We start from the raw sequence: 27209 nt of genomic DNA, 5'->3' as shown, positions 1-27209 counted from the left end.
AAGAATAACTTTATTAAACATACAAATTCAAGAACATTCAAGTTTTTTTTTTTAAAGATTATAGTATGAGAAGAGCGAGTACATCAGTGGTAATGGCTAAACATATGCCATACTTACCAGAGTAGGTAGACACACTGACTTGAATGTACAAAATAACAAAATGTTCTGTATCCATAAGCTGTTTCTATATTCTATCCTTACTAAATGGGAAACTTCTCCGTGGATCCACACACCCAAACTTATTTCACACAAAGAGTTTGATATGCTGTCACTGATATATATCATTTTGGAATGTAGTAATTCATAAGTCTCTACCTCTGGTCCTCTTCTACTCTGCCCACTTCATTATCTCTCTTCCCAATCTGCCCAAGACTGTAGTAATCAATCTTCTTTGAGCAGGAGCAACTTATTTACAATAGGATATAGAGATCCTGATGGCTCCACTCAGAGGAAAGACTCTCCAATAATCTTCTCAAAGCTGTATTCACTTTTCCTTTTAGCAGCTACCTAATTACACCTAGGATGGTGAGAAAAATAAAAGCATTTTGGATTATCAGTCTTCACCTTGGCCCTGCAGCTTTCCTTTAATCAATCCGTGTATGCATGAAGTACCCAACTGTAAACACGTGCAATATTTAACAAAGCACACAGAAACTTTGTGGAAAGCACCATGTTATTTTCAGGGAGAATTTAGGTGCGGGTAGAGAAGGCAAGAAAATCAAGAGAGAAACCATTAATGTGGCAATTCACACAAAAAATACTTTAACAAAATACATTAAAAAATGGATAAATTCAATTTTAAGTGGTACTACCTCCAACATTTTCTCATTAGTTATTTTAGTGTTCATAAAAGGTGTAATATATGCCTCTAGAAGAGGAAATGATCGCCTTTACCTATAGAATGGTTAGAGCACCAACACCAGGTTGAGTTTTCTAAAAGTACACATAGCTCATTGCTTAAAGAAACCAATAAAGTAAGTCTTTTGACTCATTTAGTCCCCATTACATCCATTAATTTTAAGATCACATCCATTAATTTTAAGATTTGTACCTCAAACCTCTATGTACTAAGGCTAAAATAGCTTCTTTCTCCGCATATGGCAGTGACAAGTAATTAAGGAAGCTGAAGATCTAGTTCTACTTGGGTAGATCTAACTCAAAGATCATGTAGTTAGCCCTAAGAACTATCCTAGGCATCTTTGATCGTAGTCCGTATTTCAGCATTTGCCAGACAGCAAATACTAAAATTTTAAAATAAATTATTCATCCTGCCCTGGTCTCTAATCAAGAACTTATGGCTATTACAAAAAACTCTTTTTCACCCCATCTCATAATACACAATAGCAAACATTATAAATAAGGAACGATAATCACAAGCTCATATCTTTAAAAAAAGGGTGCAACAAAGCCTCTTCAGCTGTTATTCTTGAAGCTGGATTTAGATCTAGAAGTTTATCAAGCAGGTCATAAGCTTCATCAGGTACCTCATTCCAGCCTGCTAAATTGGTAGTATCTGTATCCAAACCACCCCCACAGCCATTACTGTCTCCTTTATACAATGAATTTCCTGAATGCTGTGCTTCAGGTGTTTGTATAAGGTGAGAAACTTTATGGTCAGTCTTCTCTGAAAATGTTGGGTCACGAGAAGCAGGCCCTTGTACACCGCTTGTTAATTTCAGAGTGTTAGAATCTATACCTCTGAGCTTCTCACAAAGTTTTCTCAAGTCTTGTGCTGGGACTTCTTTGCTACACAATATCGACTTGCCTAAAAAAGAATAAATACATGTACATTATTTGAGTATACCAGAAGCCTCTCTAATGGGAAACATCCATGCCCAATTGTGTGCTTTGGGGATATATTTGCCCTGCATAAGAGCTAGAGTACCACATGCTAATATTTGTGTCTTGTACTACATAGTTGAAGGTCAAATCATAAAGTGGGCGGTGGTAAGTAGAAAGCAGTGACTTACTAAGCTATGTAAGGGACTCACTTGACTGTCAACTCCTTCAGCTTCACCATATCCTTCTGTAATCTTTCCTCAGCTGCAGCTCCTGTTCCCTCTCCCCCTTCCTAGCTTTTACATTCCTCTGGCTATATGGTTCCTGTCTTTGCCTAGGATCCCCTGTGCTCCCCCATGTGCTCGGGATACTCCAACTTATAACCTCACTCAGCTTCAGGCCTCTGTGAGGCCTGACACTCTGACAGAATTGAACATTCTAAACTTGTGTTGCAAACTGTGAAAATTTCTATTACTTTTGTTAGCCTGTATTGTACCTGTAGAGCTGTCTCCCCTACTAGACTCTGAGCTCTTTGAAGACAGGGTCTATTTTATTTACTTTTGAATCCTCAAAGCCTAGACAATGTCTAGTACATACTAGGTCCTCAATTAATGGTGGCTGGACTGGATAAAAAAGCTTTATTCAGTCTCTCAGGTCATTGTTCAAGTATCACATCCTGACAGACACTTGGGTCCTTGACCGACCCATCTGAAACAGCTGAGCCCTCTTCTCTCCCTTTCTCCTTTTATCTTTCTCAATACTACTCATTTGTCTGACAGATTTGTCTCCCCGGCTAGAACTTAAGTTCTGTAAGAACAGATTCAACAATACTACCTGGGCCACATAAAGTCCCAATAAATGTTTCTGAATGAGTTAATAAGCCAGATCTTAGTTTTTAAAAATATAAATGTCTCTGAAACAATTTCCTGACAGAATTATTCACATAGGGGCAAAAATAAGCTAAGCACACAAACAGGCAAAAGTGTATTGTATTTGCCTTATATATTTCCTTATTAAACAGAAATATGGCTCTAAACAATGGAGTAGCACAGCATACAGATTTCTGGGGTACATGGGTTGTTAAAAAAACAATCTAGTTCTGGATGCTATAAAGTTACTTTTACATGTCCTGATCTAACTACTGGATTGGGTGTTCTAAGGCAGGGAAAGAAGGGAGGAGGAGGTGGCAGGCAGGGAAGAGACCAAGGAAAACAAATGACCAAAAACTAAGTCTGCTCAGGATACAACATGGCAATGCTTTTTTACTCTAAATCTATTTTATCATTCTTATTCTCTCTAGAAAATTATAGGCAGAGGAGAATAGTCATATAGTTTTATTCATTAATTTATAGGCTATGCTGAAGTTATGAAATAAGTAACAGTATGTATTACAATATCTCCCTAAGTTATACAACATGCTTAAATTTTTTCACATGATCAAAGGAGGGCTCATTCAGGGAAAATAATACATTCAATCAAAATATTTTGTTACAGACCAAGTGTCAGGCATTTGTTTTAGCTCAAGGTTTTTCTTTTAAATTTTTTATTAAAATTTTTTTTAACGTTTATTTATTTTTGAGAGACACAGAAGAGACAGAGAATGAGCAGGGGAGGAACAGAGAGGGAGACACAGAATCTGAAGCAGGTTCCAGGCTCTGAGCTGTCAGCACAGAGCCCAATGTGGGGCTCGACCCACGAACTGTGAGATAGTGACCTGAGCCAAAGTCAGTTGCTTAACTGACTGAGCCACCCAGGCGCCCTTCATTTGAATTTATTTGATATAACGAGTCCTTGATGACAATCCACAGTGGGGCCAGGTCTAGGTGTTGAGGACAGTGAGGCACGTTATACACAAGAGAAGTACAAGTACTCTCACTGCTAATCCCAAGCAAGTCATTTCTTTGGGTCATAAAGGAGAACACAAAGGTGACTACTGAAGTTTTGAGTCCTTCTGTATTCAGCCCAAAGTTATAGTAGATTTGACTGAAACAGCTGCAGAAGTCATACTAATAAACTGAGACAAAAACTATGTGGCATTATTAGTTTCTGAGAACAAACATTATGATGATAAATCTTTAAAAGCCTAGGCCTGCTATCATGACACTTGCCCTTAAATGCTTTTGCATCACTTGTTGTGCTTCCATTGTTGGTCCTCATTATAACTTTGACTACAGATAAGGGAGAGTTAAGCTCTTCAACAAAATGTTTTGATGTCCATTCTCTGATAAACTTCATAAACTTCTCATGAAGTTTTTCAACACTAGACGAAAAGTTTTCTCCATCAGTTGAGAGTAAACATACTCACGTAAGAATACAATTTCCAAGGTATCAATCCATCTTGCTTTCCATTTATGGTCATTTTCCCTTTGTGTATGTGTATTATTTCAACCTATTATCCTTTGATAACATTTTCTTATAGTAGGTGCAAGAAAGTGAGAAGTTGTGGATTGACTTTGCTGAAGAAACACTTTTTGGTAAGCCTCCATCACGGAGCTTTCTTCATAACCACCACCAAGCTTTTCTGATGGATTAGACCATAGCAATGGTGTCTAAGTAAGGGGCAATCATTTTTGCAGTGGTTCTTAGAAGTAGTTCTTGGTTTAAATCACTTGTTTTTCCAAACTAACAAGCCTAGGCCCTTCCTATGTATCATATTTTCCTGAATCTTATTTCCCAGGAAGGAGTAGAGTGAGATAGGCATATGTATTTAAGTTCTTTAGATAATTCTGATATGGACCCGATTAAGACCTACTGATCCTGGAGCTGGGCACAAGGGCAGCCCAGCTACTTATGAAGTGGGTTGTTTGAAATTTTGTCCCACAGGGGTATTCTATATTGTGTGGTACAATCACAGCCACCCACTTTGGAAAATATTAACTATAACTGTGCATGGAGAATAAAAACAAGGTGAACATGTGAGTTAAAGTCATTGGCCAGAACAATGTTGAGAGAATTCACAGGTGCCCCATGAAGTCTTAGAAGTATAAGAACTTGTGTAACTAAGGAGATGACTTCCCACAACATATTATTTATATGCTTAAAATAATACTCCATCAGCAAAGGTGTTCTGCACATTTCTCTTCCTTGCTCCCCTAACCCTAAGGAACCTAACAACCCACATTTTATTATCTTCCCTACTGAGCCCTTATTATTCTGTCTCATAATTAACTGTTTACTTGTTAGTATAAACTAAGATCAATTAAGGCAAGCCCAAGAACACCTGATGCTTAATAAACATATAATAAACTAAAACATATACTATTAGAAATATTTATGTAATAAAGTCAAACCATAACTACAGGGAGTTAAGATTTTATTCCTTATCCTTTTAAGATTATAAAGTTGAACTTTAAAATATTTAAATAGCACTTTGTGCTTGCTGAGATTAAATGATTATATAGAAGAAAAATGGATAAATTATTTTCTTACACAATGCTATTAGTTTTCAAGCAACAGAGAAATTTTCTACATAACATCAGAGAATTTCTTAATAATTTGATTTATAGGAAATTAAAAAAGGCATTTCTTTTGTTCTATAATATAAAACTGCTTACCAAAAGTTTTAGCTGCTTGGATAGTTTCCCTGGATCCACGAATTGTCATAATTTGAGCCAAAGCAGTTAAATCATCACTTGCTTTATAAAATGGATACCGCCCACTAAGCAAAGAAAGGAATATGACACCTGCAGACCACATGTCAATTGCTGTAACAGAAAACAAACTTTAAAAAAAATTCCATATCTATAACTTTATCATCAGTAGTCAATTTACATCATTGTTACATCCATAGTTCTCAACCTTTGCTATGCAAATCTTGAGCCTTAAAAAACATTCTGATGTCCAGGCCCAATCCCTCAGAGATTCTGACTTAATTATGGAGTAGGGCTCAGGCATCAGAATTTTTTAAGTTCCTCAGATGCTTAGAGTGTAATACCATGATTGAGAAACCGTAGTCTAACATCCTTAATACAAAATACAATATTTTCTTTCTTGAGCAACATGTTGGTAAGTTTAAAAGGACATTTCATCATTATAAAACACTAAGTAGATATGTACTTTGTAAGATCAAAAGAAATCCAAAAATAGCTATGTGGAAAAATCTGGATGTTCCTCAAGAATTATGCACCATAGTGAAAGTGGCTTATTTTAGTGAAAAGTATTGAATATTAGAAGCTTTTCTTCAGCCAGGTGCTTACCCTAACTTCTGCTATACAATCTTTAATCTCTAGAATTCTGACAGTTAACATTAAGACTAGCACAGGTTCGGGGCGCCTGGGTGGCTCGGTCGGTTAAGCGTCCGACTTCGGCTCAGGTCATGATCTCACGGCCCCGTGAGTTCGAGCCCCGCGTTGGGCTCTGTGCTGCCAGCTCAGAGCCTGCAGCCTGTTTCGGATTCTGTGTCTCCCTCTCTCTCTGCCCCTCCCCCATTCATGCTCTGTCTCTCTCTGTCTCAAAAATAAATGAATGTTAAAAAAAAAAAATTTTTTTAAAAAAGACTAGCACAGGTTCATGTTAAACTAATTTTTTCTTTTAGGGACATGCCTCCTAACTGCTGACCCCCCAGTATCACCAAGTTACTTGCTCACCATTACCTTGGCCATTGTATCACCTGCCTTTCTTTGTTCCCTCTGTAGCTCTGCCTGCTCCTTCAACATTTTCCCCACCCCTTAAGGCTGAGGTTCCCCACAGTTCCAACCTCTTCCCTGGACTGACCCCATCTACTTCACAGCTTCAACCATCTTTTATATACTGATGACATTTAACTGTATTTCCAGCCTAAACTTCCCTAAGTTTGACTTTTACTCTGTTGGACATCTCTATCTTGGTGTCCCCACCAATATCTCAAGCCAATTATGCCTCAATCCACCTTATCTTTCCCTGTAAACCAGTTACTTCTTTATTCTCCCCCTTGGCTACTGATACCCATTCAAGTCCCCCAAGCTAGAAATCTGATAAACATCCTGGGTGCCTTTTCCTTCACCACCCCACACCCAAATCTCACATCCAGTTATCCAATAAGTTCTGCCTTTCCTTTACCTTTCTTTTCATTCCTATTACTAGTGCCCTCATTCAGGCTTTCATCATCTCTCACCTGGACCACAGCAGGCCCCAACTCTCCAAAACCTATGCTGTCTGCATACCTGCCACAATAATGCAGTTAAAACATAATTATCAGGGCATCAGGGTGGCTCAGCGGGTTAAGCATCTGACTCTTGATATCAGCTCAGGTCATGATCTTGCAGTTTGTGGGATCAAGCCCTGTGTCAGGCTCTGAGCTGACAGCATGGAGCCTGCTTGGGATTCCTTCTCCCCCTCTATGCCCCTCCCTTGTTCTTGTGCACGTGTGCTCTCTCTCTCTCAAAAATAAGTAAATAAGGGACACCTGGGTGGCTGACACCAGCTCAAGTCATGATCTCACAGTTTGTGGGTTCAAGCCCAACAATGGGCTCTGTGCTGACAGCTCAGAGTCTAGAGCCTGCTTCCGATTCTGTGTCTCCCTCTCTCTATGCCCCTCCTCCCACTCATGCTCTGTCTCTCTCTCTCTCTCTCTCAAAAATAAATAAACATTAAAAAATAAATAAACTTAAAAAACATAATTATTACCATCTCTTTCCCTTGAATAACTTCCCAACACCTATAGGATACAGTCCAAGCTGTTTAACATGTGTGATCTGACTTGCCTACCTATTATCAGGTTTATTTCTCACCATTCCTTCACTTCCATCTTACATTCTAGCAACACTAAACTTGTTTCCTATTGACTAGACTAGACCATGCTGTTTCTTCAGATTCTCTGCTCATGCATCAATGCCAACCACCTACTCCAATTTAAGTTCTCTTCTCAGTGGTTTTCTCTTCAATGAACTTCCTTCCATATTCCCTTCAAAAAGGAATAAATATCCCTACAATACCTCACATAAAGATTTACAATCATGCTCAACAGGTTACAATTATTTGAGAGTATAAGCAGATAATTTTTTTTTTTTTTTGGTATCATTAGCAAGTACAGAATACACACAATGGACGAATGCATTTCTTTCAAGTCCATTATCTAGGGGAATGGCAGGATTCATTTACTCAATGAGATTTTTCCTGGGTTCTGGCTTCATGACAACTTTGGTAGATCTAGATTTTTTTCCTTTTTCAAAACTCTTTAACTCTTTAATTCTGTATTATTTTCACAATAACAAAAAATAATTTTAATCAAATACACAATCTTATGTGCAGTGCAGCACAGAAGACTTTTGGGGGGTACTGGGCAAACAGATAAAATGCTGCAAGTCTTAAGTTAGCAAAGACTACTAAACACAATTTTTCCTCTACAAATATGACATTAACAAAATTCATAGCAAAATCATCTTGTAAATAGATAAGCAAGATGCATTGTACAGGAAAAAGTCTGTTACAAGAAAAAAACAAAAAAAAAAGCAAAAACAAACCCAACACTAGGAGTAGAAATTTTCAATAGCATTATCTCAAAAATGGGACTGCCACACTGCTAGAACTACTTACATAACTTATTAAAAGCAGAAAAACTTAATATTAGTAAAACATAAAGGTCATAAAATAAAATATACCTGGGATAACCAATTCTAATTGGGTTCTGTATTTCTAGTGCAACATACCTGTGGTTTGATTGGGGCACTTTGTCAAAACCTCTGGTGCTCTGAATCCTGGTGTACCTGCCCTAGGGGCAACCTGTTGTCGCCTTATGATGACGAAATAAGAGTTTTCTAGTTATGTTAAAGTTTAATTATTTAAGACCAAAAAGTAACATTTATCTATTTATTTCACAATAAGTTCTGCCTTGATAGCTATATAAATAAAAGTTATTTATAAAGCAAATCATAATCTAGTGTGATGAAAATCCTAGATTCTGCTTCCTATTGGTCCCTCCCCCACTCCCCACCCCTCAAGTTACCAGGCCTTATTCCAGAAAAATTTTAAGGTAACTTCCAGGTGTAAAAGGAGGTAGCAGATTATAAGAACCGTAAGAGAAAAGTAAAATACACCAGAATTGAATGCAATAGAATTCAGAGGCATAAAAATCACTTCTGTTTGGAGTGATATTAGAAAATTAATTTGACATACTTATTGACTTATATACTTAAGTTAATCAGGAAAGGCTCAAGAAAGCTCATGCAAGTTCTGAAAGAAAGGGAGGAATTTATGAGACTAAGAGTAGGAGGTGGGAGTGAGAGAGACACCCTATTATTTGGTTCTGATTATTCTACACAGGCAGGAATAAGGTAACAAAAGATTAAATCAGCAAGTAAAATGTGCAAATCCAAGGTTCCAAAGAAACCATCCCTGCCCCCACCAAAATTACTTGCATACAAGAGAAAATGTGTTTTCCAATGAGCAATTCATGTCAAATGAACACTAGATGACAATAGTTATCATTTGCTCATCATCGTACCTCTCCACGTTAGTGTCTGCGTAGTTCACAGAACCGTGTTGTTCTCTTCCTTGCACTAAATCAACTGCCCACCAAATCAATGCAATTTCTAATCATGTCTGGCAGCATGCTGATGATTTGGTAGCAGCATTAAATCACATTACCTTGAAAGGCAAATGCTGCAAACTTTATCTGTTGCATAGCAGTCACAGGTCAGGCTAGCTGGGCAAGAACTGGCAGTTTTCCTCATCACACCACTAGTCATAACTTTTGTAGAAATAGGCTTCTTTTTTGTTGCTAACTTTCTAGATAGTACATCCACAGTCTTTGACTGCTTCATAAGCTGTAAAAGAAAAGTCGCATTTCCTATTTCTGTGATATTTAACCTAATGCCTTCAAATGCTAGCATGGCAAAACGTAACAGTAGAAACCTAACTTTTAAAAGTGCTGAGTGTGCTGTTGGATTGTAAGTAAACAGTTGTCTATTAAAGTATTTAAAATCTTTTTAGTTTTCTTCTGTGGAATAAATGTATTAAAATTTACTAATCAGTCCTCAATTGGTAAATATGTGACTTACACTTTATTAGAATTTTTCCTGATAGGTTACACAAGTATAACAGTTACGTTCTAGTGTCTAACTCCATTTCAGAACTGTAAACTGCACAATTACATTGGCTAAAATCAGTTTTAATTTGTTGCTTATGCTATCTAGCTGTTATAGGATATCGTAAGTCAATTTAAAACCGTTTAATACTGATGACAATTTTGTAAACTTTACAAACATCTTTACACCATCAACTGTGTGTCAGAAATGTGTTAGTTATTAGGAGCTCACATCCTAGTAATGAGAGAAAAGGCCTTAATGTTCTAAATGTTCCTTTAGAAAACAGCAACAGCAGTCAGCTAACCAAAAATGATGAAAAATTCCACCAGAAAAGTTCAGGAAAAAAACTGGAGAAAATAAAAGTGTTGACAAGATGCTCAAAGCAGTAATACCTTCTGCCACAGCAAAACTCTACTTTTAAAAACGGAGTAATAATAAATGCTAGTCTACCAATCCCTAAATTCTCTTCAGTGTACTGACTGATGATTGCACTATTAAGCTACATTACTTACTTTCACTGCAGGGCTCTCATGTGAAATGGAGCTGTGTATATTGAAATTTCTTTCTCCAAAAACAGAGCGCTGGACAGAAAGGCCTACAGATCCCTCCTACAATACCAACAAAAACAAGGAAAATAAGGATTATATCTGTAACACTTTCTGCCAGCTGTACTCTGCCAGTTTTGAAAGAGTTAAGTGACATGAAACAAAAACAGCTGCATCCAAGTCATTCTCAGGCACCAAAACACTTCTGTGAAAGGAGAAAATAGTCTAGACAGAACTCTTAACACCCATATAACTGTTACCATAATCCACAAATATATATAACTAAAAAATTTAAAAACCACCTGCATGGATGTTACATTTTGCTGTGCAGCTAAAATGGAGATAGACACTTCAGAATTTTTCCTCTATAACTAATGTTTTCTTTAAAAAAGGATAATTAATCTGAACTTTATAACATGCAGGGAAAAATTATTTTCCATTTTTGTTACATAATGTAACATTATAGAGACATTATAAATCTACCAAGTAATTTGTTTTGAAATGATCTATTATAAATCTTAGTGGAATCTAATCAATTGAATATGTAACAAATGTAAAAACAAATTTTTTAATTGCAAGTATTATCCTGGTATTATATCTCCCTCTGTTGGATAAAGAAGTACATTTCTAAAACCGTATTAATACTTAAATAAAAGAGGTAGAACCTTTCCATCTTTTCCTTGTTTAATCTGACTTTGTGCATTTGTATAGGGCCTTTTCACGGTCTTCATGGTAGGCTGCTGATCGAGCTCCTTAGGTGCTGCTGGGCCACTCAAGGAAATCTTGTTTCCTGTGATTATATGGGATTTATTTTGTGAACAACTCTCCTGTTGAGCTTCAGAATGGACAAGTTTGAGAAGCTCTATTTTGGTATCATGGGTTCCTTGGGCCAAACCAAAGTCTACCAATGCATACCTAAGAAACAAAAGCAAGCATTTTTACTTCTTTGTAACAACAACTAAAGCATAGTAACATCATAATATGCTCTAATCATATTTACACAAAAAGTATAATTCTTTAGGGAATTAAGAATTTATAACATTCTTGGGGCACCTGCTCAGTCGATTGAGTGTCCAACTCTTGATTTCAGCTCAGGTCATGATCTCCCCGTTCATGAGTTTAAGCCCTGCATCAGGCTCAGTGCTGCCCGCAGGGAGCCTACTTGGGATTCTCTTTCCCGCTCTCTCTCTGCCCCTCCCCCCCACTCTCTCTCCATAAATAAACGTTTAAAAAAAAACAATTTATAACATTCTTGAAAAAAGACAAGAAAAATGAGTGTATAGCCAAGGTAACGATATAAAAGCTAACTAGGCTTGAAAATTAAGGAATGATACATCCCATACACACACAAAAATCTTTCTCCCTTTTCTCCAATGGCCTGTGCTGACAAGACAGACAAGGACTGCAGGATATAAGCCCAATTCTTTGTTCTCTTATGATGGTTAAGATGGCATCACAGTAGATACTTTTTAATTAACAAGCTTAAAAGAAAAATTAATTAAAATCATGGGTTTAGGGGCGCCTGGGTGGCTCAGGTTGGTTAAGCGCCTGCCTCTTGATTTTGCCTCAGGTCATAATCTCATGATCTGTGGGTCTGAGCTGCACATCGGGCTCCCTGCTGCTTGGGATTCTCTCTCTCTCCCTCTCCTCTCTGCCCCTCCACCATTCTTGCTCTCTCTCTCAAAAAATAAAATAAAACCACAGGCTTAAAACTTGATTCAATTAAAGAAAATTAAAGAGAAAAGTCAGAAGTGTAAAATCCAAGAAGTTATAGTTCTATACCTCCTACCACTCTTAGTAGGATCCATCATATAATAAACAGTATTTAAGCCAGGTTTTCAGCTTTACAACACCTCTATCAGTATAAAAAACATATATGTATATAAACGTATACAATACAAACTTACATAATAACAGAACTTCAGTGTTGAAACAGGAAATTGGCTATCATGTGCTCTAATTCCCTCATGAAGCCCAGAGATAAGAGAAATGTGAAAGTTAAAAAGGCTTATACAGGTTTTTTTTTTGTTTTTTTTTTCAACGTTTATTTATTTTTGGGACAGAGAGAGACAGAGCATGAACGGGGGAGGGGCAGAGAGAGAGGGAGACACAGAATCGGAAACAGGCTCCAGGCTCTGAGCCATCAGCCCAGAGCCTGACGCGGGGCTCGAACTCCCGGACCGCGAGATCGTGACCTGGCTGAAGTCGGACGCTTAACCGACTGCGCCACCCAGGCGCCCCAAAAGACCTATACCGTTTTTAAGTTTATTTTAGCTAAGTGCTATTTCCACTGAACCATGGTGTATCTAATAACGGACACTGCTTTACTAATATAATTTTATCTTTTGTTTCACTGTATTTCCATTCCCCAACCACAATGAAAATTTAAAACAAAAAAATCTGTGCATGGCTGTTATAGTATGTTCTCTATCTCCCAGGTGAACCCCATAGCACAAATTCATTCAAGTGTAAATATCTTCTAGTAACTTTTCATACTTACTTTTTTAGGCGCCTATTATATAAAAAATTGCTGGGTTTAACATCACGGTGAACAATACCAAACTGATGAATGCGTTTCAAAGCTCTGAACAGATTAAACATATATTCCCGTACTTCTTGAAAAGAAAGAGAATTCAAAATGTCCTAAAATAAAGTTATGAATAAGATCATAAAATTGCTTTCAATTAAATATTTAGCCAATAAAAAGTCAGTAAGTATTAAAACCTACCAAAAAGGACTCATGCTCCAGATACGGCATAGCAATAACCACATGATCATTTTTCCTAAAGCAGTATTTAACTCCCATGACATTGTCTTGCCCCCTAGTGGAAAAATGCATAATGAACTTTAAAGGAAAGGTCAAATGAAATGAAACCTTATGCTAAGTTTCTTTAAAAATGCAACTTTAGCTATGCATAAAATGCTGGAAAACTACTTAAAACTACGCTCTTGTATGACAGTATACATGTTTAACTGACTTGTACAAAAATAGCACCATTTATGAGGTTAGTATAGTAATTCAAACATGAGATCATTAGTTTTAATTGGGGAAGTAACAGAATGAGAAGGACAAGATGAAAAACAATAATGAATTAATAAGCCTTTGTAGCAGATAAAATGGCAATAGTAATGAGTAAGTTAATTAAAAAATAATAGCTAACATTTATTGAGCATTCACTATATTTGCCAAGCTTTGATCTAAGTAAGCAGTTTACATCTATTAACTAATTCACTTAATCCTCACAACAGCCCTATGAGGAAAGTGCTATTATTTCCTCCCCCCTTTTTTTTACAATTAAGGAAATTAAGGCACAGAGAGCTTAAGGAACTTCCCAAGTTAAGTTAAGGAACTTAACTAAACTAGTAAGTCATGGAGCCAGGATCTGAATCCACACAGCTTGCTCTAGGTCTTATGCTCTTAACTACTATGCTATACTGCATCATAAAAGATGAAGAAATTAACTTTACATGGTTTTGAGTCAGTAGAACAACATGGATACCACCTAAAAATGTAGAGAGATCAGGAAAAGAAGCATCAAAAACGAAGACCTCCCTGTTTTTGATAAAAAGTTCTAGATACAGAACTAAATCTTATGTGAGAAGTGAGAGGTCAGTGACAGTGCTTGTGGAGAAGTGATACCTAAAGCTGTGAAAATGATTAGAGAGAAGAGCCAATGAGCCTTGGAAAATTGCCAGGTTGGAGGGCAAAAGAAGGAAAAAGGGGCAGAGAGCCCAGAAAGGGATGTCACCCAGATGAGGAGTTTTAAAAGAAGTAGTCACCAGTATGAAGGTCATAGAGAATAAGGACTGAGGGAAGGCTTTTAGTTTGGCAAAGAGGAATTAACTGGTAATTTTTCTGAGAATAATGTAAGTGGAAACTTAAATTAATTTAATAATTTAAGAGGCCAAACAGGACTTAAGAAGGGAAAATAAGATACACTGGAAGTAGAACATACAATTTGCCTAAAATATCTGGCAAAGAAAAGAAGAAAAACCAGTGTGGGAGCTAGAAAGGAAGCAAGATCAGATAAAGACTTTTTTTTAGCATGAACTTTTTTTGAAGTACATGGAATAGAAAAGTGGTAGAGAAAAATATTTAAAACAGGGAAAAAGGAACAATTTTATTCAAGGGAGTAGAATGTATGTAATTATGCCTTACAGAGGCCATCTCATTCTTTTGTCTTCTCTAATAAACATAGGGGCAAAACAAAGAAATAGGATTGTCCATTCACTCAATAAATATTTACTGGGCATGGTTATTTGGCAGACAGTATGTTAGATATTAGGGATGGGAAGGTGAATTAAACTTAACATGATTTCTGCCCTCATGGAGTTTACTATCTAATGAACAGTAACAGATAATAAACAAGACAACAAAGGACAGATTATGAGGGTTTTGAAAGAGATCAAAAGGTGCTGTGACAATAACAAACAGGTGAATCTAATTTAATTCAGATGACATCTTTGAAGCTTGCTCAGATCAGAAAGATCAGCCCGCAAAAACTGGGAGAGGACTTAGTGACCAGGGAACCGTAATGGGTAGTGACCCTGAGATGAGAAAGCTCGAGACAAATCTGAGGGGACTAAAGTGACTAGAGCACAGAGAGGGAGGTGGGAAGAGTGCATGATATAAGGTTGGATTTTTTTTTTCAAAGAATACTGGGAAACCACTGAAGGATTTTAAGAGGGGGAAATAAAAGTATACAATTTATATTACATACATACAAATTTTTATATTTCAAAGATTACTCTAGCTGTTCTGTGACCATGGGATTCAGGGGGAAAGAGAAGAAGCAGGCTATTGTAGTAATCTAGGTTTGGTCTGAGGTAGTGGTTGAGAAAATAGATATGAATGGGTTTTTAGATACATTTTGGAGGCAAAAATAGCCAGGACTTGATGATGGAGGCTGAGATGAGCAGATGAAAACAGGCTGTTGTAGTAGGCGTTTTTGTGGGGGTTCTGACAGGCAAAGGAGTATTAAAATTTAATTTTCAGCACATTAGGTTTGAGATAATTATTAGGTACTCAAGTAGAAATGTCAAATCAGTAGGTGGGTATATACAAATCTGCAGGTAAGAGGTCTGAGGCAAGATATACACTTATGGGAATCACTATCATACACTTAAAGCCACATGGAAATACATGATACTACCCAGGGAAGAGTACAGAGCAAGAGAGCCTAGGATAAGGCACCAAGAAACTCCAACATTTAGATGTCACGTAGAAGAGGAAGAACTGGCAAAAGATATTGACCATGAAAGGCCAAATAAAGCAGGAAGAAAACAAGAAGTATGTGACAGTATAGAAGTCAAAAGACACTGGTTCAAATCAATTATGTTAAACTCTGCCTAGGGTTCATGTGAACAGAAAAAGAAACTGGCAAGATGGAAGTCACAGTGGACTCTTATCTAAAGTGGTTTCAGTTTAGTATGGAGAAAAGTAGACACACAGTGAGAGTAGTGAAGGTAGGGTATGGAAGTGAAAATAGTATGTATAGATCATTTTTGAGAGGTCTGGCTGGGAAGAGCAGCAAAGAAATGATGAAACAGCTGGAAGAGGGATGGCAGTACAGGGGGATAAGAAATACTAGATCATGTATGTTTGGTGACAGGAATGACCTAGAAGAGAAAGACCAATGGGAAAGACATGCCAGATGATTCTGCTGTTCAAAATAAAATATGAGATGGGGCTGTCAATAGCTGGGGAGATGTGAAATAGGAGTTCCCTACATTTTAAAAAATATCTAGACCACGGTTTGACTTGGCAGGAAGATTAGAAAAAGAAGTGGTCAGAGAACAGGAAGTCAAGCTGAGCCTCAAGGATAACCCATTCTAAAAATATAAATTTAATTAACTATCCCAACATTAGAGGGGGAAAGTGCTACCAAACTGCAGACTCCTGACTGTAAAATATGTTGAATTCATGGACAATCTAACCACCCCTGTTAGATATCCGCTTAAAAATCTTAAATATACAGGCAGTTCAGTTAAAGATAATGCATACCCAGCCACTGTTAGGCACTGAAGTTCAGCTGCAATTCTTATAGGATGACTTGTTGGAATTAAATGTTTCAGAGCTATTTTCTCTTCAGGTCCTACTTGTAACTGTGCTGTGGCCAAATAAACAGAGCTAAAAGTGCCTGTAAAACAATGTATTCAATTTTTCAATATTTGGTTTTTAAAAATGTTAATGAAACAATGCTAAAATAGATCCTAAAACTGGAGCCCATGAAATTATCCTAATCTATCATTAATATATTTAAAGATATTATACATGAAGAGCAAAAACATCTAAAAATAGGACTTTCAATTTTTAATAAATTCTCAACTGTCTTCAATTCTTTAGGGGATATATTAATTTACCAAAGCTCTACAGTAAATCTGCCTGGGTTAGCATAAAATATTTCCATGGTCATGATCCATTCTAGCAAGTATTTTTCTATAGTATTGTCATTTGAAATTACTTCCTTTAGAGTTGGATACAGGTCTGTTAGAAGTAGACTTGTTAATAGTCTTGGGGGGAAAAAACTACAAAACCACCTGGGCTTTTAAATTTAGCATTAAACTAAATAGAAAAAATAAAAGAGCTGGTGGTCAGTTAAATTTGAGAAAACTGAGTTAAAACAAATTGATAAATTTCTTTACTACAAAAATTTCCAAAGCTAGAGCTTTGTGTGCTTTGTGTGTTTAAGTACATCACAAATAACCAAAAGGGAGCCATACATACTACATTTTCCAAACTTATTTAGCCTTAGAACACCCTTCTCCCCTCCCCCTCTCCAGGAATAGCTATTAATGTTAGAAGGACAGCAGTGTTTTCCAGAACAAAATTTTTGAACACTAAGTCAGTGTTCAAAAAAGGTAAAGATGTAAAAATCTGCTTCTTACATCCCAAAACATCTCACCTTCTAATTTTTTTGCCCAATGACCTAGGCTTCTTTGTGTTTGACACTTTTCATTGTGAAAAGCAAGCAATGAAGTAAATAGAAGCTTTTTTGTTTTTAACTATTTAGGCATTTCCTAACATAGCCACCAAAACCTTTTATTATCTTTTACCTTCTCATTCACTTCACATCTGATAAATTCACCCTTCATTTAATGAACAAGACTGCCAGTCTCTCAATGACATTTATGTCGATACTGACCATCTTATAAATATTGTTACCACTTGATTTCCATCATTTTGTCACCTTAGATTTCTCTGTTTCAACATACAGTTCTACCTAACTACAACAGAGAAAGAAAAAGGAGGACTTTCCTTGATCAAATTCCCCCACATGAATCTTAAATTTTTCATTTTCAATAATTATCTTTAACAATATATTAGTATATCAACACTTTTAACAGTATAACAGCATAAAGATTAAAATAGGACTATTCATTTTACTGTAAATATTTATTCTTTCATTCTTTCCAGGGGAAAAAGAAAACCTGATGTCATAATTAGTAATATGACCATGATCTTATTATTTTAAAAAGTATATACTTTTCAAAAGGAAATAGTAATGAAAATCAAGATTATACAAAGCAAAACATAAGGGAAAAAAACTTATAAATAAAGTAGATCTCTAAGTTACCTTCTCCAATTTTGTCCTTAATCTTAAATAAATTACCAAGCTGTGGTACAGCTTCATAAAGCTTCTCAATATCTTTTTTAACACCTATCAAGGAAAAATAATTTATAGTTATAATTAATGAAAGTATATTTTATACTTTAAGTTAAAAAACCTCAATGAAATAAATTCTAAAACGTAATTAAAAAGTTAAAAAGTAGCTATAATAAACTTTAAAATCATGATAAAAATATTTAAAACCCTGTTAAGTTGCTGTAACACACTTCTTGAAAAAACATAAAACTGTTAAGTCCCAGAATCACACACATCAAATTTCTATTACTCAGAATTATATTAACAGATACACTGTCACTGCATAGAGTACAACACAATAAAGAAGCTTAATTTAAAAAATAACTAAACAATTTGTGCTGTGATCACTAGATGGCATGACAAGGACACAATGTAATTTTCTTGAAAACTATTTCTCTTCCCCAAAGATACAAAATCTTACAAGCTTGGGAAAGTTTTATATATTGAGTATTCACAGTGTACCCTCAGAGAGAAATTCTACCAAAGCTCTCAGGAATGTTAAAAATATTTTTAAAAAAACAACTATCCCAATTATCAATAGTATCCTTTATCCTTGAGACCAGATAAGATAAACTGCTACTTTTAAATACATATAAACTCTTTACAAAAATATACATGGTTAAAATAAGAAAGGCAGTAATACCAAACGTGATAAACTACTGGATATAAAAGAAAACTACATACTTAAGAGTTATCGGATTTTATTACAGTATCTAAGACAAACATCAGCTACTTTTTAAGTTATAATAGTAATAATGTAAATAATGTATATAACAGTTTAAGACATTTTCAAACCACTTTCACATCACATGTATTATCTTTTCAGATCTTCACAACAGCACTGGGATACTGGCAAAACAGGAATTATCCTGATTTTCAGATAAGAAAACCCTATTTAGGAAAGTGAAATTATGTGTCCTTTTAACAAACACTGTGTTTTAAAAAGTGCTCAGGGTCCTCTGGGTGGTCCAGTTGGTAGGGTGTCTGACTCTCAATTTCGGCTCAGGTCATGGTCTTGCAGTTCATGGGATTGAGCCCCGAATTGGGCTCCATGCTGACACTGGGGAGCCTGCTTGGGACTCTCTCTCTCTCTCCCTCTCTTTCTGCCCCTCCCCCACTCTTTCTCTCAAAATAAATAAATTTTTTAAAAATGCTCAGCGATGGGAATGTTAAAAAAAAAATTAACAAATTTGGTGCAACTCCTGTTCTCTAAGAGTTTAGTCTAGTGGAAAAGTCAGGTGTTAAAAGCTCTGAATACAAGACAGTAACTATAATAACACAAGAATGCATATGTTACTAGATATAAGGAAGGGGAGGGGAATGAATACAGCAAGCTCCAGGTGACAATTAAGCTGTGTTCTGAAGCACTCACCAAGTAGAAAAGTGGATGAAGGCATTTTATGAAGAAGGAACTATGTACACAAAGGAATGGAAAAGGAAAAAGGCATGGATTATTTTATCCAAGGGGAGAGGTCGGTGAGGGAGGTAATGAAATTCAATGTGGCTGAAGAAGGGAGAGGGAAAGAATGCAATTGAAAGCCATGGAAAACTTTTAAGCAGGAAGATGACAAGTAGAGGATGAATTTGAGGGGGAAGAAGAACATTAAGAGCTGGAAACTAAATAACAAGCCAAGATCTAGTCCAAGAAGATCTAGTATTCTTTCCACTGTATCAATCCATCTAAGGAAATGGGAAGAACTTACTTTCCCATCTACTTCATGGGTAACTGGAGAAGCTTCATGGGTTTCAATACACGAGGCAATACTAGAACAGTAATTATGAGTAACAGTTTTGGAGATGAGAGGACTAAATTAAAATCGTGGCTATTATTTACCAGACTAGGTACGACTTTCCTTGAGCACACAGCTTATTACATTGAGCCTTAGTCTCCCCAACCACAGAAAAGGGGTAATAACTGTACCCATGCCACTGAGATACTGTGAGGATTAAAGAAATAATATACATAAGAAGTTTTTAACACAATGCCTGACACATAGCAAATATTAAATAAAAGTGGTAATTCTTACTGTTGTAGTTATTAACATTATTTCTTTAGCACTTTTGCTTTACCCTTTACTTGAAATCTTTTTCCCTTATTATTTCATGTGGCTGGCTCTAAGGTCAGTTCTTCTCTGATATCCTATTTAAAACAGCATTCCTCTCATTACCCTGTTTATTGTCTTTGGAGTGCTTGTCCACTATAAAATCATCCTGTTTATTTGTTTGCTCTCTGCCTCTTCCCACTAGAACATAAGCTCCACCAGTAAAAGTTCCCTGTGTGCATAATTCACCACAGTACACTCAGCTCCTAGTTAGAACAGTGCCTGGTATGCTTGTTCAGTGAATGAATTATTACTATCATTATGGGCATTCAGAGATAGCTGACGGGAAAAAAAGCAAAAGTTTAGACGTTACAAAAGAGTGAAGAAGTCAAGACAGTAGCAGCTACCTCACTATACGCTACCACACTACTTCACTCTAGAAACCAAAACCAAAGCCAGGGGGGAAAAGCCAGCCTCTAGCAGTCACTCTTGCCATAGTCAATTGTAATCTTTCTTAATGGGTGTCAATTCCAACCAGCTTCAAATTCCGGTGTCACAGGAAAGGCACCATGAAAGGGTAATAAAAATGATATATTCAATTTTATATTACATGTCCTTGATTCTGAAACACAATTTTAAAAACTCTGAAATTGGGATGCAACTTACAATTATTGTCAGCCAGTATCAATACTTACAGAACAGGTATCAGTGACTTGACGAAAATCTAAGAAATCATAAAAGAGCATTCACATTTAACCCTTTAAGAGCAAACGGTTGTAGGGAAAAGTGGTAAAGGTGATGAAGCAGAATCAAATGTAGGCCAGCTCCACATAATTGGGCTCTTATGAGTGCATTAACAAATGGTAATTAAAAAATGAATTCTTCAAAGAAATTCTGCATCATTAATGTATCGAGAACATTATGAGGGGGAAAATGGGGTGTCAATGAGTGTGACTATACTCAAAGTGACTCAGAAAAGAAAGATGTTAAATATTTAATTTCCTTTTTAATTATGTACCTGAGATATACAATTATTTGTCTAATTACATCCAAAAGAACTCTTTCAAAAAGTATAAAATAAAAAATTCTAGGTGATAAGAAAGCACTGTGTCATAGTATAACTGGCAGCATTTCTGAGCAGCAGATAAAATGGGGTTATCTAACAATCAATGGTATTTAGGGGCACCTGGGTGGCTCAGTCAGTTAAGCATCTGACTCTTGATTTCAGTTCAGGTCATGATCTCACGATTCATGAGTTCAAGCCCTGCATCAGGCCCTGCACTGACAGTGCAGAGCCTGCTTGGGATTCTCTCCCTCCCTCTGTTTCTCCACTATTTGTGCCCTCTCTCTCTCAAAATAAATAAACTAACTTAAAAAAAAATTTTTTTTAAATCAATGGTATTTATATACAATGAAATGTTAAGAACCCTATTTGTAGTCTCTTTACTACAAAATGTATTGAAGTGTTTGTGTGGATGTTTTGTTGTGTGTGTGTATATATGAGAATACTAAAAGCTCTGTAGTCATATGATACAGAGTTGTGCTGTCTTCTAGTTTCATGTAACTAAATTTATTTATTTATTTATTTATTTTTAATTTTTTTTTTTTTTTCAACGTTTATTTATTTTTGGGACAGAGAGAGACAGAGCATGAACGGGGGAGGGGCAGAGAGAGAGGGAGACACAGAATCGGAAACAGGCTCCAGGCTCTGAGCCATCAGCCCAGAGCCCGACGCGGGGCTCGAACTCACAGACCGTGAGATCGTGACCTGGTTGAAGTCGGCCGCTTAACCGACTGCGCCACCCAGGCGCCCCTAAATTTATTTTTTAAAGATTTTATTATTATTATTATAGTAAATGTTTATTTTTGAGAGAGACAGTGCACATGCGCAAGCAGGGAGGGACAGAAAGAGAGGGAGGAAGGATCTGAAGCAGGCTCTGCACTGAGAATGGAGAGTCCAATGCAGGGCTCAAACTCAGGAACTGTGAGATCATGACCTGAGCAGAAGCTGGACGCTTATCCGACTGAGCCACCCAGGTGCCCCTTAAATTTATAAATTACAATTTAAAAAAATTAAAAATTTCCTGTCGTATTAGCTATAGGTGACAACATAGAAACATTTCCATTATTACAGAAGGTACTATTGGGTGCTGAAATAGAAGAAAGCCCAGATTCAACTCCTATCATTAAACCACATTAATACTCATTTTCTTAACCTGAAAATCAAAGAGGTTAGATTAGATGAATTTTTCTTTGAGTTCTATGTTTTGGAACTTCCCTCTGTATTAGCATGAGCTGGCAGTCAGTAATAGAGACACTGGTTAACTATTAGAAATCACCAGAGAGGAAATACATGTAATAAGGAACTACTGTAATACACAAGCCACGTGAAGGACTATGTAAGCTCAAGGTGTTTTCATGCCACTACTAACTTGCTAGGCACTTACGTATCTTTACAAAACTCAAAATATGTTTATATTAGTTTCCTGTCACTACAGAACAACTCTGACATTTTCAAACAACAGTAAAACTTTCTGACAACCAAACTGAATGCAAAATCCTCATTTCTGAAGGAGATGAGAGTAAATAGCAAAAGAGAACATTAATGTTAAATGACAGAAAACACTACTAAAGGCAGAGACGAGAATGACTATATACTTTGAGCATCAGGGGGAAGATCCTGAAAAGTCTACAAGCCAAAAACATTTACATGCCTATACTTTATTTCTTCTTTAAAGTTTATTTATTTTGAGAGAGTAGGTGCCAGTGGGAGAGGGGCAGAGAGGGAGTGAGAGAGAATCCCAAGCAGGTCTCTGTGCTGTCAGAGCCAAAATAGAGTCAGATGCTTAACCAGCTGAACCACCCAGGCACCCCTAAATGCCTATACTTTAAACATGAAGGTCTAAGCTTCCATTTTGAAATTTTAAGGAAAAATATTTTTCCTGCTACATAATATATCCAAGTGGCTTTAATACTATGCTCTCAACTTTCATCATTGCCGGCCTGTCCCATCTATTCGTAACATAGTACCCAGAGTGATCCTGAGAAAGCTAAGTCACCATGTCACTATTTTGCTCAAACCTAGTAAGAGTTTCACAGCTTGCTTCATATAAAGGTGAAGGAACTACCTCCTCTCCTCATACCTCTCTTTGCCATCACTCCCATCACCCTCCAGCCTCCAGTGACGAGGACCTGGACAAGGCCTTGCTATTCCTAAATGCTAGGCACACTCCCATCTCAGGGCCTTCTCCCTTGCTGTTTCCTCTGCCTGGCATGCTCTCCCCCATATATCTATGTAGCTCATCACTTTACCACCTTCAAGTCTTAGTTCAAATGTTACCACACTGAAGTCTTCTCTGACCAATTACACTTCTTAAAAATCACAATCTCCTACTCCAACACTTCCTATCTCCACTTCCCTTCTATATTTTCTTCACAATACTAACCACCTTTGAACATATTATTTCTTTTATCATCTATCTTTCCAGTAGATTGAGGGCATTGATTTTTGTCTGTTTTATGCACTGATTTATTCCAGCACCTAGAAAAGTAATTGCACATAATATTTAATAGTCATCATATAAACAAAATGTTTTCAATTACTTGCAACGGAGTAAAACTGCCACTCTAGGAATATATGTGATGCTTATTCTGAAGCTTTGTGTACTGTCTGACTTACATCTCTTAAGCTAGGAAGATCATATAATTTAGCCCAAACTTAGGCACTCTTGAGAGTGAAAGGGGACACTAATAACAATTACAGTGTGACAACAGGCATAAACTGGATCTGTCCCACACATATCATACTATAACCCATTTTAGTAGCAAGAGCTAAGAGCATCCATATAACACATCACAAGCGCAACTTATAGTATAGTTCAACAATACAGAGGAAAGTAAACATTAGATACAATATTATGCCCAGTATTTTATTCACTGTGGCATTTTTCTTAATAGGAAAAAATGGAAAACAATCTAAAGGTTTACTAAAAAGGGTAATTACATAAATTGTAGCATACTATGCAATAAAACATTAGCCAATCAACTTAAACCAAGCTGTAGATAATTTACATAAGAAATGTTCAAGTTACATATTGCTAAGTAAAAAATAAAGACTAGAAATAAGTTGGTTACGATCCTAATTTAGTTTTGTTTGTTTGAAATGTATCTCGTTATGCACAGGATGACTAAAGGACTGTAACAGGTCATCAACGGGGCAATATTTGTATAATAATGTATAAAATTTGGACGTTATTTCCTTATTTGAGTTTTCTACACTTTTTAAATTTTCATCAATAATCACATACACTTTTTATATTAAAAAAAAGAGCTACAATAGCTGACATATCCTAAAACAAAGGGCCATGTTATTCGTCCATTACACTAAGTATTTTACTTTATATCCTTGCCTTAAACCATTCATTCATGTATTTTTAAGCACCAACTCTGTGCTGGATACTATTAGGTTCTGGGAATACAAAGATATACAAAAAGGTCCTACCATTCAAAAGTTATTCCATCAAGAGAAAGTGAATCATATTAGCTCATGAGACAGTTATGGGCCTGGATATCATTAGCTTTACTCCTTACTGAAGTTATTTTTTATATAACCTTAGCTTTTACTAAGCATCATATTAAAAATAAGTATGAATAAAATTTCAGCATGTTTTATGAGTTATTAAAGGTACTGCTTATAAGGTTCAATGTTCTGTTACAAAAAAGTCACAAAACTTTAGAAATTTAGACTACAATTCACTTTACTCTTTATTTCCCAGATTTTCAGAATATTAGAATAGTAGCTTTCACCTGAACATAATGCTAAAGCCATGTCGGATTCATCTGTTCATACACTCTGTCTAAAGCACAAGATACACCAGGAGCTATATGAGATACTGCCTTCAAGGAGCTTACAGTATAAATGAAAAGACAAAATATACAGAGTGCTAAAAGATACATGAAGGTTAACACAATGACTGTTGTTATTGTATTATGGGTCCAATGACACAGGAGAAAGCTGAATTGTGAAGAACAGGACAAATGGAAGAGGGACAGCAACCATGAAACTGGATGAAGTGGCATTTTAAGATTATTCTAGTAGCAGTGTACCAAATGAACTGGAGGATGGAAAAGAAGTGAAAGCAGGCAGTTTAGGTAAGAAACTTCATTGTAATTCAGGAGCATGGTGTAAGAGAACAGATTACTGTGGTGGAAGTAGGAATAAGAAGCAATGCCATACATATTAAAAAAGAAGTAAGATAAAGTTGGATAATTTCTTATGAGAAGCAAATATAAATCATTAAGTCGAAGACAACTCTAGAGTTTTTAAGCACAGGCAACTGGAACAACTGGGACATTAGAAAGGGTACTCATTTTGACACCAAAGAAGAGTTTAAGTTTTAGTCAGAAAGCAAAAGCATGTGATATCATTTTTCTAGAGTGGATAAATAGATCTCGTGGATAGAAGGTCAAAATTAGTATCTTCTGGACAAGCAAAACATGCTTAAAACAAAGATGGAAAAGAAGGTTTAGCTATCTTTTAGGAAAAAGGAAATGGTCACCCGGAACTCCTCTATTTAACAAATACTTATTAAATGCCCATTATGTCCCAGGCACTGCTAGAGCAGGAATGAAGGTGCACACATTTTAGTGTATAAGATCAGGTATTGTTTGATCCTCTCCTCACTTCAGGGTCTGGGTTAAGGTCAAACAACACTGAGATGTACACTGAGATACAGTGCTTTTGTACTGCTACATATATTTCATTATTTGTCAGTGAATTCTGCTTTTCAATACTTCAGGTGAAAATTCCTCCATCGTCGACTTCTAAATCCAAGTTTAATGCAATATGAAGACAGATAAGAACAGAGATCTGGGAGAAGAAATTCTAGTTTGGGTATCAACAAACTGTTCTTGGATAACCACCAATGTTTAGACTCTAGCAACTTCTGTAAAATGACATGGATGGATTACAATCCTTCTAAAATGCAATCCAATCCTAAATCTAGACCTCAGGAAGCTTTACTGATATGTAAAACACTCCCATGTAAACATACAACTCACTTTACCATTCGGGAAGTTCCTTTTAAAAAAAATAACCGAAATCACAGAATTGTTGCCTGCACACCCTTGGAATTAAACACATACCTGGTAGCTTAAAATTCTGCTCATGTTTTTTTAACGAGCCGTCCGCCTGAACCTGGTCACGCTGGGGAGAAAAAGCCATTGGTTCATCCATCTGAATCCCCAAAGATGCCTCCATCACAAAACAACTGGGATGCAAAATGCCAGCTAAGGGGTCATGTCCACCGGGGGAGCAAAGCAGCTGTGAAAATTAGAATACTGGAGAAGATGAGAAGTTTAAATCACTCACTGAACCAAGCAGTAAAAAAACGCCAGTCCCCACAGGGGCAGATATTTAAAAGCGCACCTTATGTCAAAATCCCCAAAGGGGGTAAAACTGTGGGCCGTTTCTAAGGATTACATTTACTTCCCTTTTACCTTACAGCAACACAGGCGGGGGGGGGGGGGGGGCGGCGAGGGGAAAATGTTCTAGTCAGGGGAGTCGCCTCGGCGGCCGGCGGTGGAGCGAAGGGTGGTGGCGGTAACTGGGACGGCAGCGCGACGGGACACAAGCCAGCTGGAAAATAGGGGAGCAGGGGCGGGGTACGGTAGGCCTTACGGGGAGAGCGGTTTGACCTGAGGGAAATTAAGGAGGAATGAGTACTCAAAAGGAGGGACAGGAGCTTCGCTCAAGGCCCCATGCAAGTTGATGGAGAACTGATCCGATACTGGCCATCAGCGGAGGGGAGAGAAAGAGGGAATGAATGGGATCCTTCTGGGAGCACCGGCCGCGAGCTCAGCGGGGAAGGACCTTCCTCCTTCAGACCCGAGACCCAATGGGATGCTTAGTGCGCAGGCGCATGACTTTCCCGCCGTGGGTCAGCGGGATCCGAACAGGGGTGGGAGGATGGGTTACTGCGCTGCGACAAGACCGAAGTCACGATCCAGAATTCGTTTCTAGTCCCTCAGAATCCCGCGCCATGGAACAAACCGTCGGAAACTCACAGTTTAAGGGAATACGACTTCTGTGGCTCCCCAGCTGCCTGGGTCGCCGCTGCCAAGAGATCCCCACCTAGCGACTCTGCCAAAAGCGCCTGCGCAACACTTCCCGCCTAGCTGCTTCTAGTTGCTCAT

The 27209-nt window shown here is 37.0% G+C and overlaps 1 protein-coding gene across 4 annotated transcripts; it reads right to left on the bottom strand.

Annotated features, from left to right (window-relative positions):
- Nucleotides 1–27209, bottom strand: CDC7 (cell division cycle 7). 4 transcript variants are annotated; one of them, XM_086717526.1, is made up of 12 exons: nt 27081–27209; nt 26160–26354; nt 17905–17988; nt 16332–16467; nt 13056–13149; nt 12828–12970; nt 10993–11242; nt 10295–10390; nt 9343–9521; nt 8406–8488; nt 5334–5483; nt 1–1765 (listed from the first exon to the last, which is right to left on the bottom strand). In XM_086717526.1, the coding sequence occupies exons 2-12, from the start codon at nt 26272–26274 to the stop codon at nt 1371–1373; spliced, it is 1725 nt and encodes a 574-aa protein (XP_086573652.1). In that variant the 5' UTR covers nt 26275–26354; nt 27081–27209; the 3' UTR covers nt 1–1370. The 4 variants fall into 4 exon arrangements, with proteins under 4 accessions (XP_086573652.1, XP_025791180.2, XP_086573653.1 ...); XM_025935395.2 differs by having other exon boundaries at nt 26160–26337; nt 27081–27185; XM_086717527.1 differs by lacking the exon at nt 27081–27209 and adding an exon at nt 26809–27045.

The sequence above is a fragment of the Puma concolor genome, chromosome C1 (genome assembly GCF_028749965.1).
Source record: "Puma concolor isolate L17-30 chromosome C1, mPumCon1.1.hap2, whole genome shotgun sequence".
NCBI classification, from domain to species: Eukaryota; Metazoa; Chordata; class Mammalia; order Carnivora; family Felidae; genus Puma; species Puma concolor.
This window is presented reverse-complemented; position numbering and strand designations above follow the sequence as displayed.

Bases quoted from the DNA above. Each gene is read 5' to 3' on its own strand.
- CDC7 (XM_086717526.1), bottom strand. From the start codon at position 26,274: ATGGAGGCATCTTTGGGGATTCAGATGGATGAACCAATGGCTTTTTCT. The intron at 5,484-8,405 runs GTATGTTGCACT...TTTCTGTTACAG, and splicing joins GTGCCCCAATCAAACCACAG to CAATTGACATGTGGTCTGCA. The intron at 1,766-5,333 runs GTAAGCAGTTTT...ATTCTTTTTTAG, and splicing joins CCAAGCAGCTAAAACTTTTG to GCAAGTCGATATTGTGTAGC.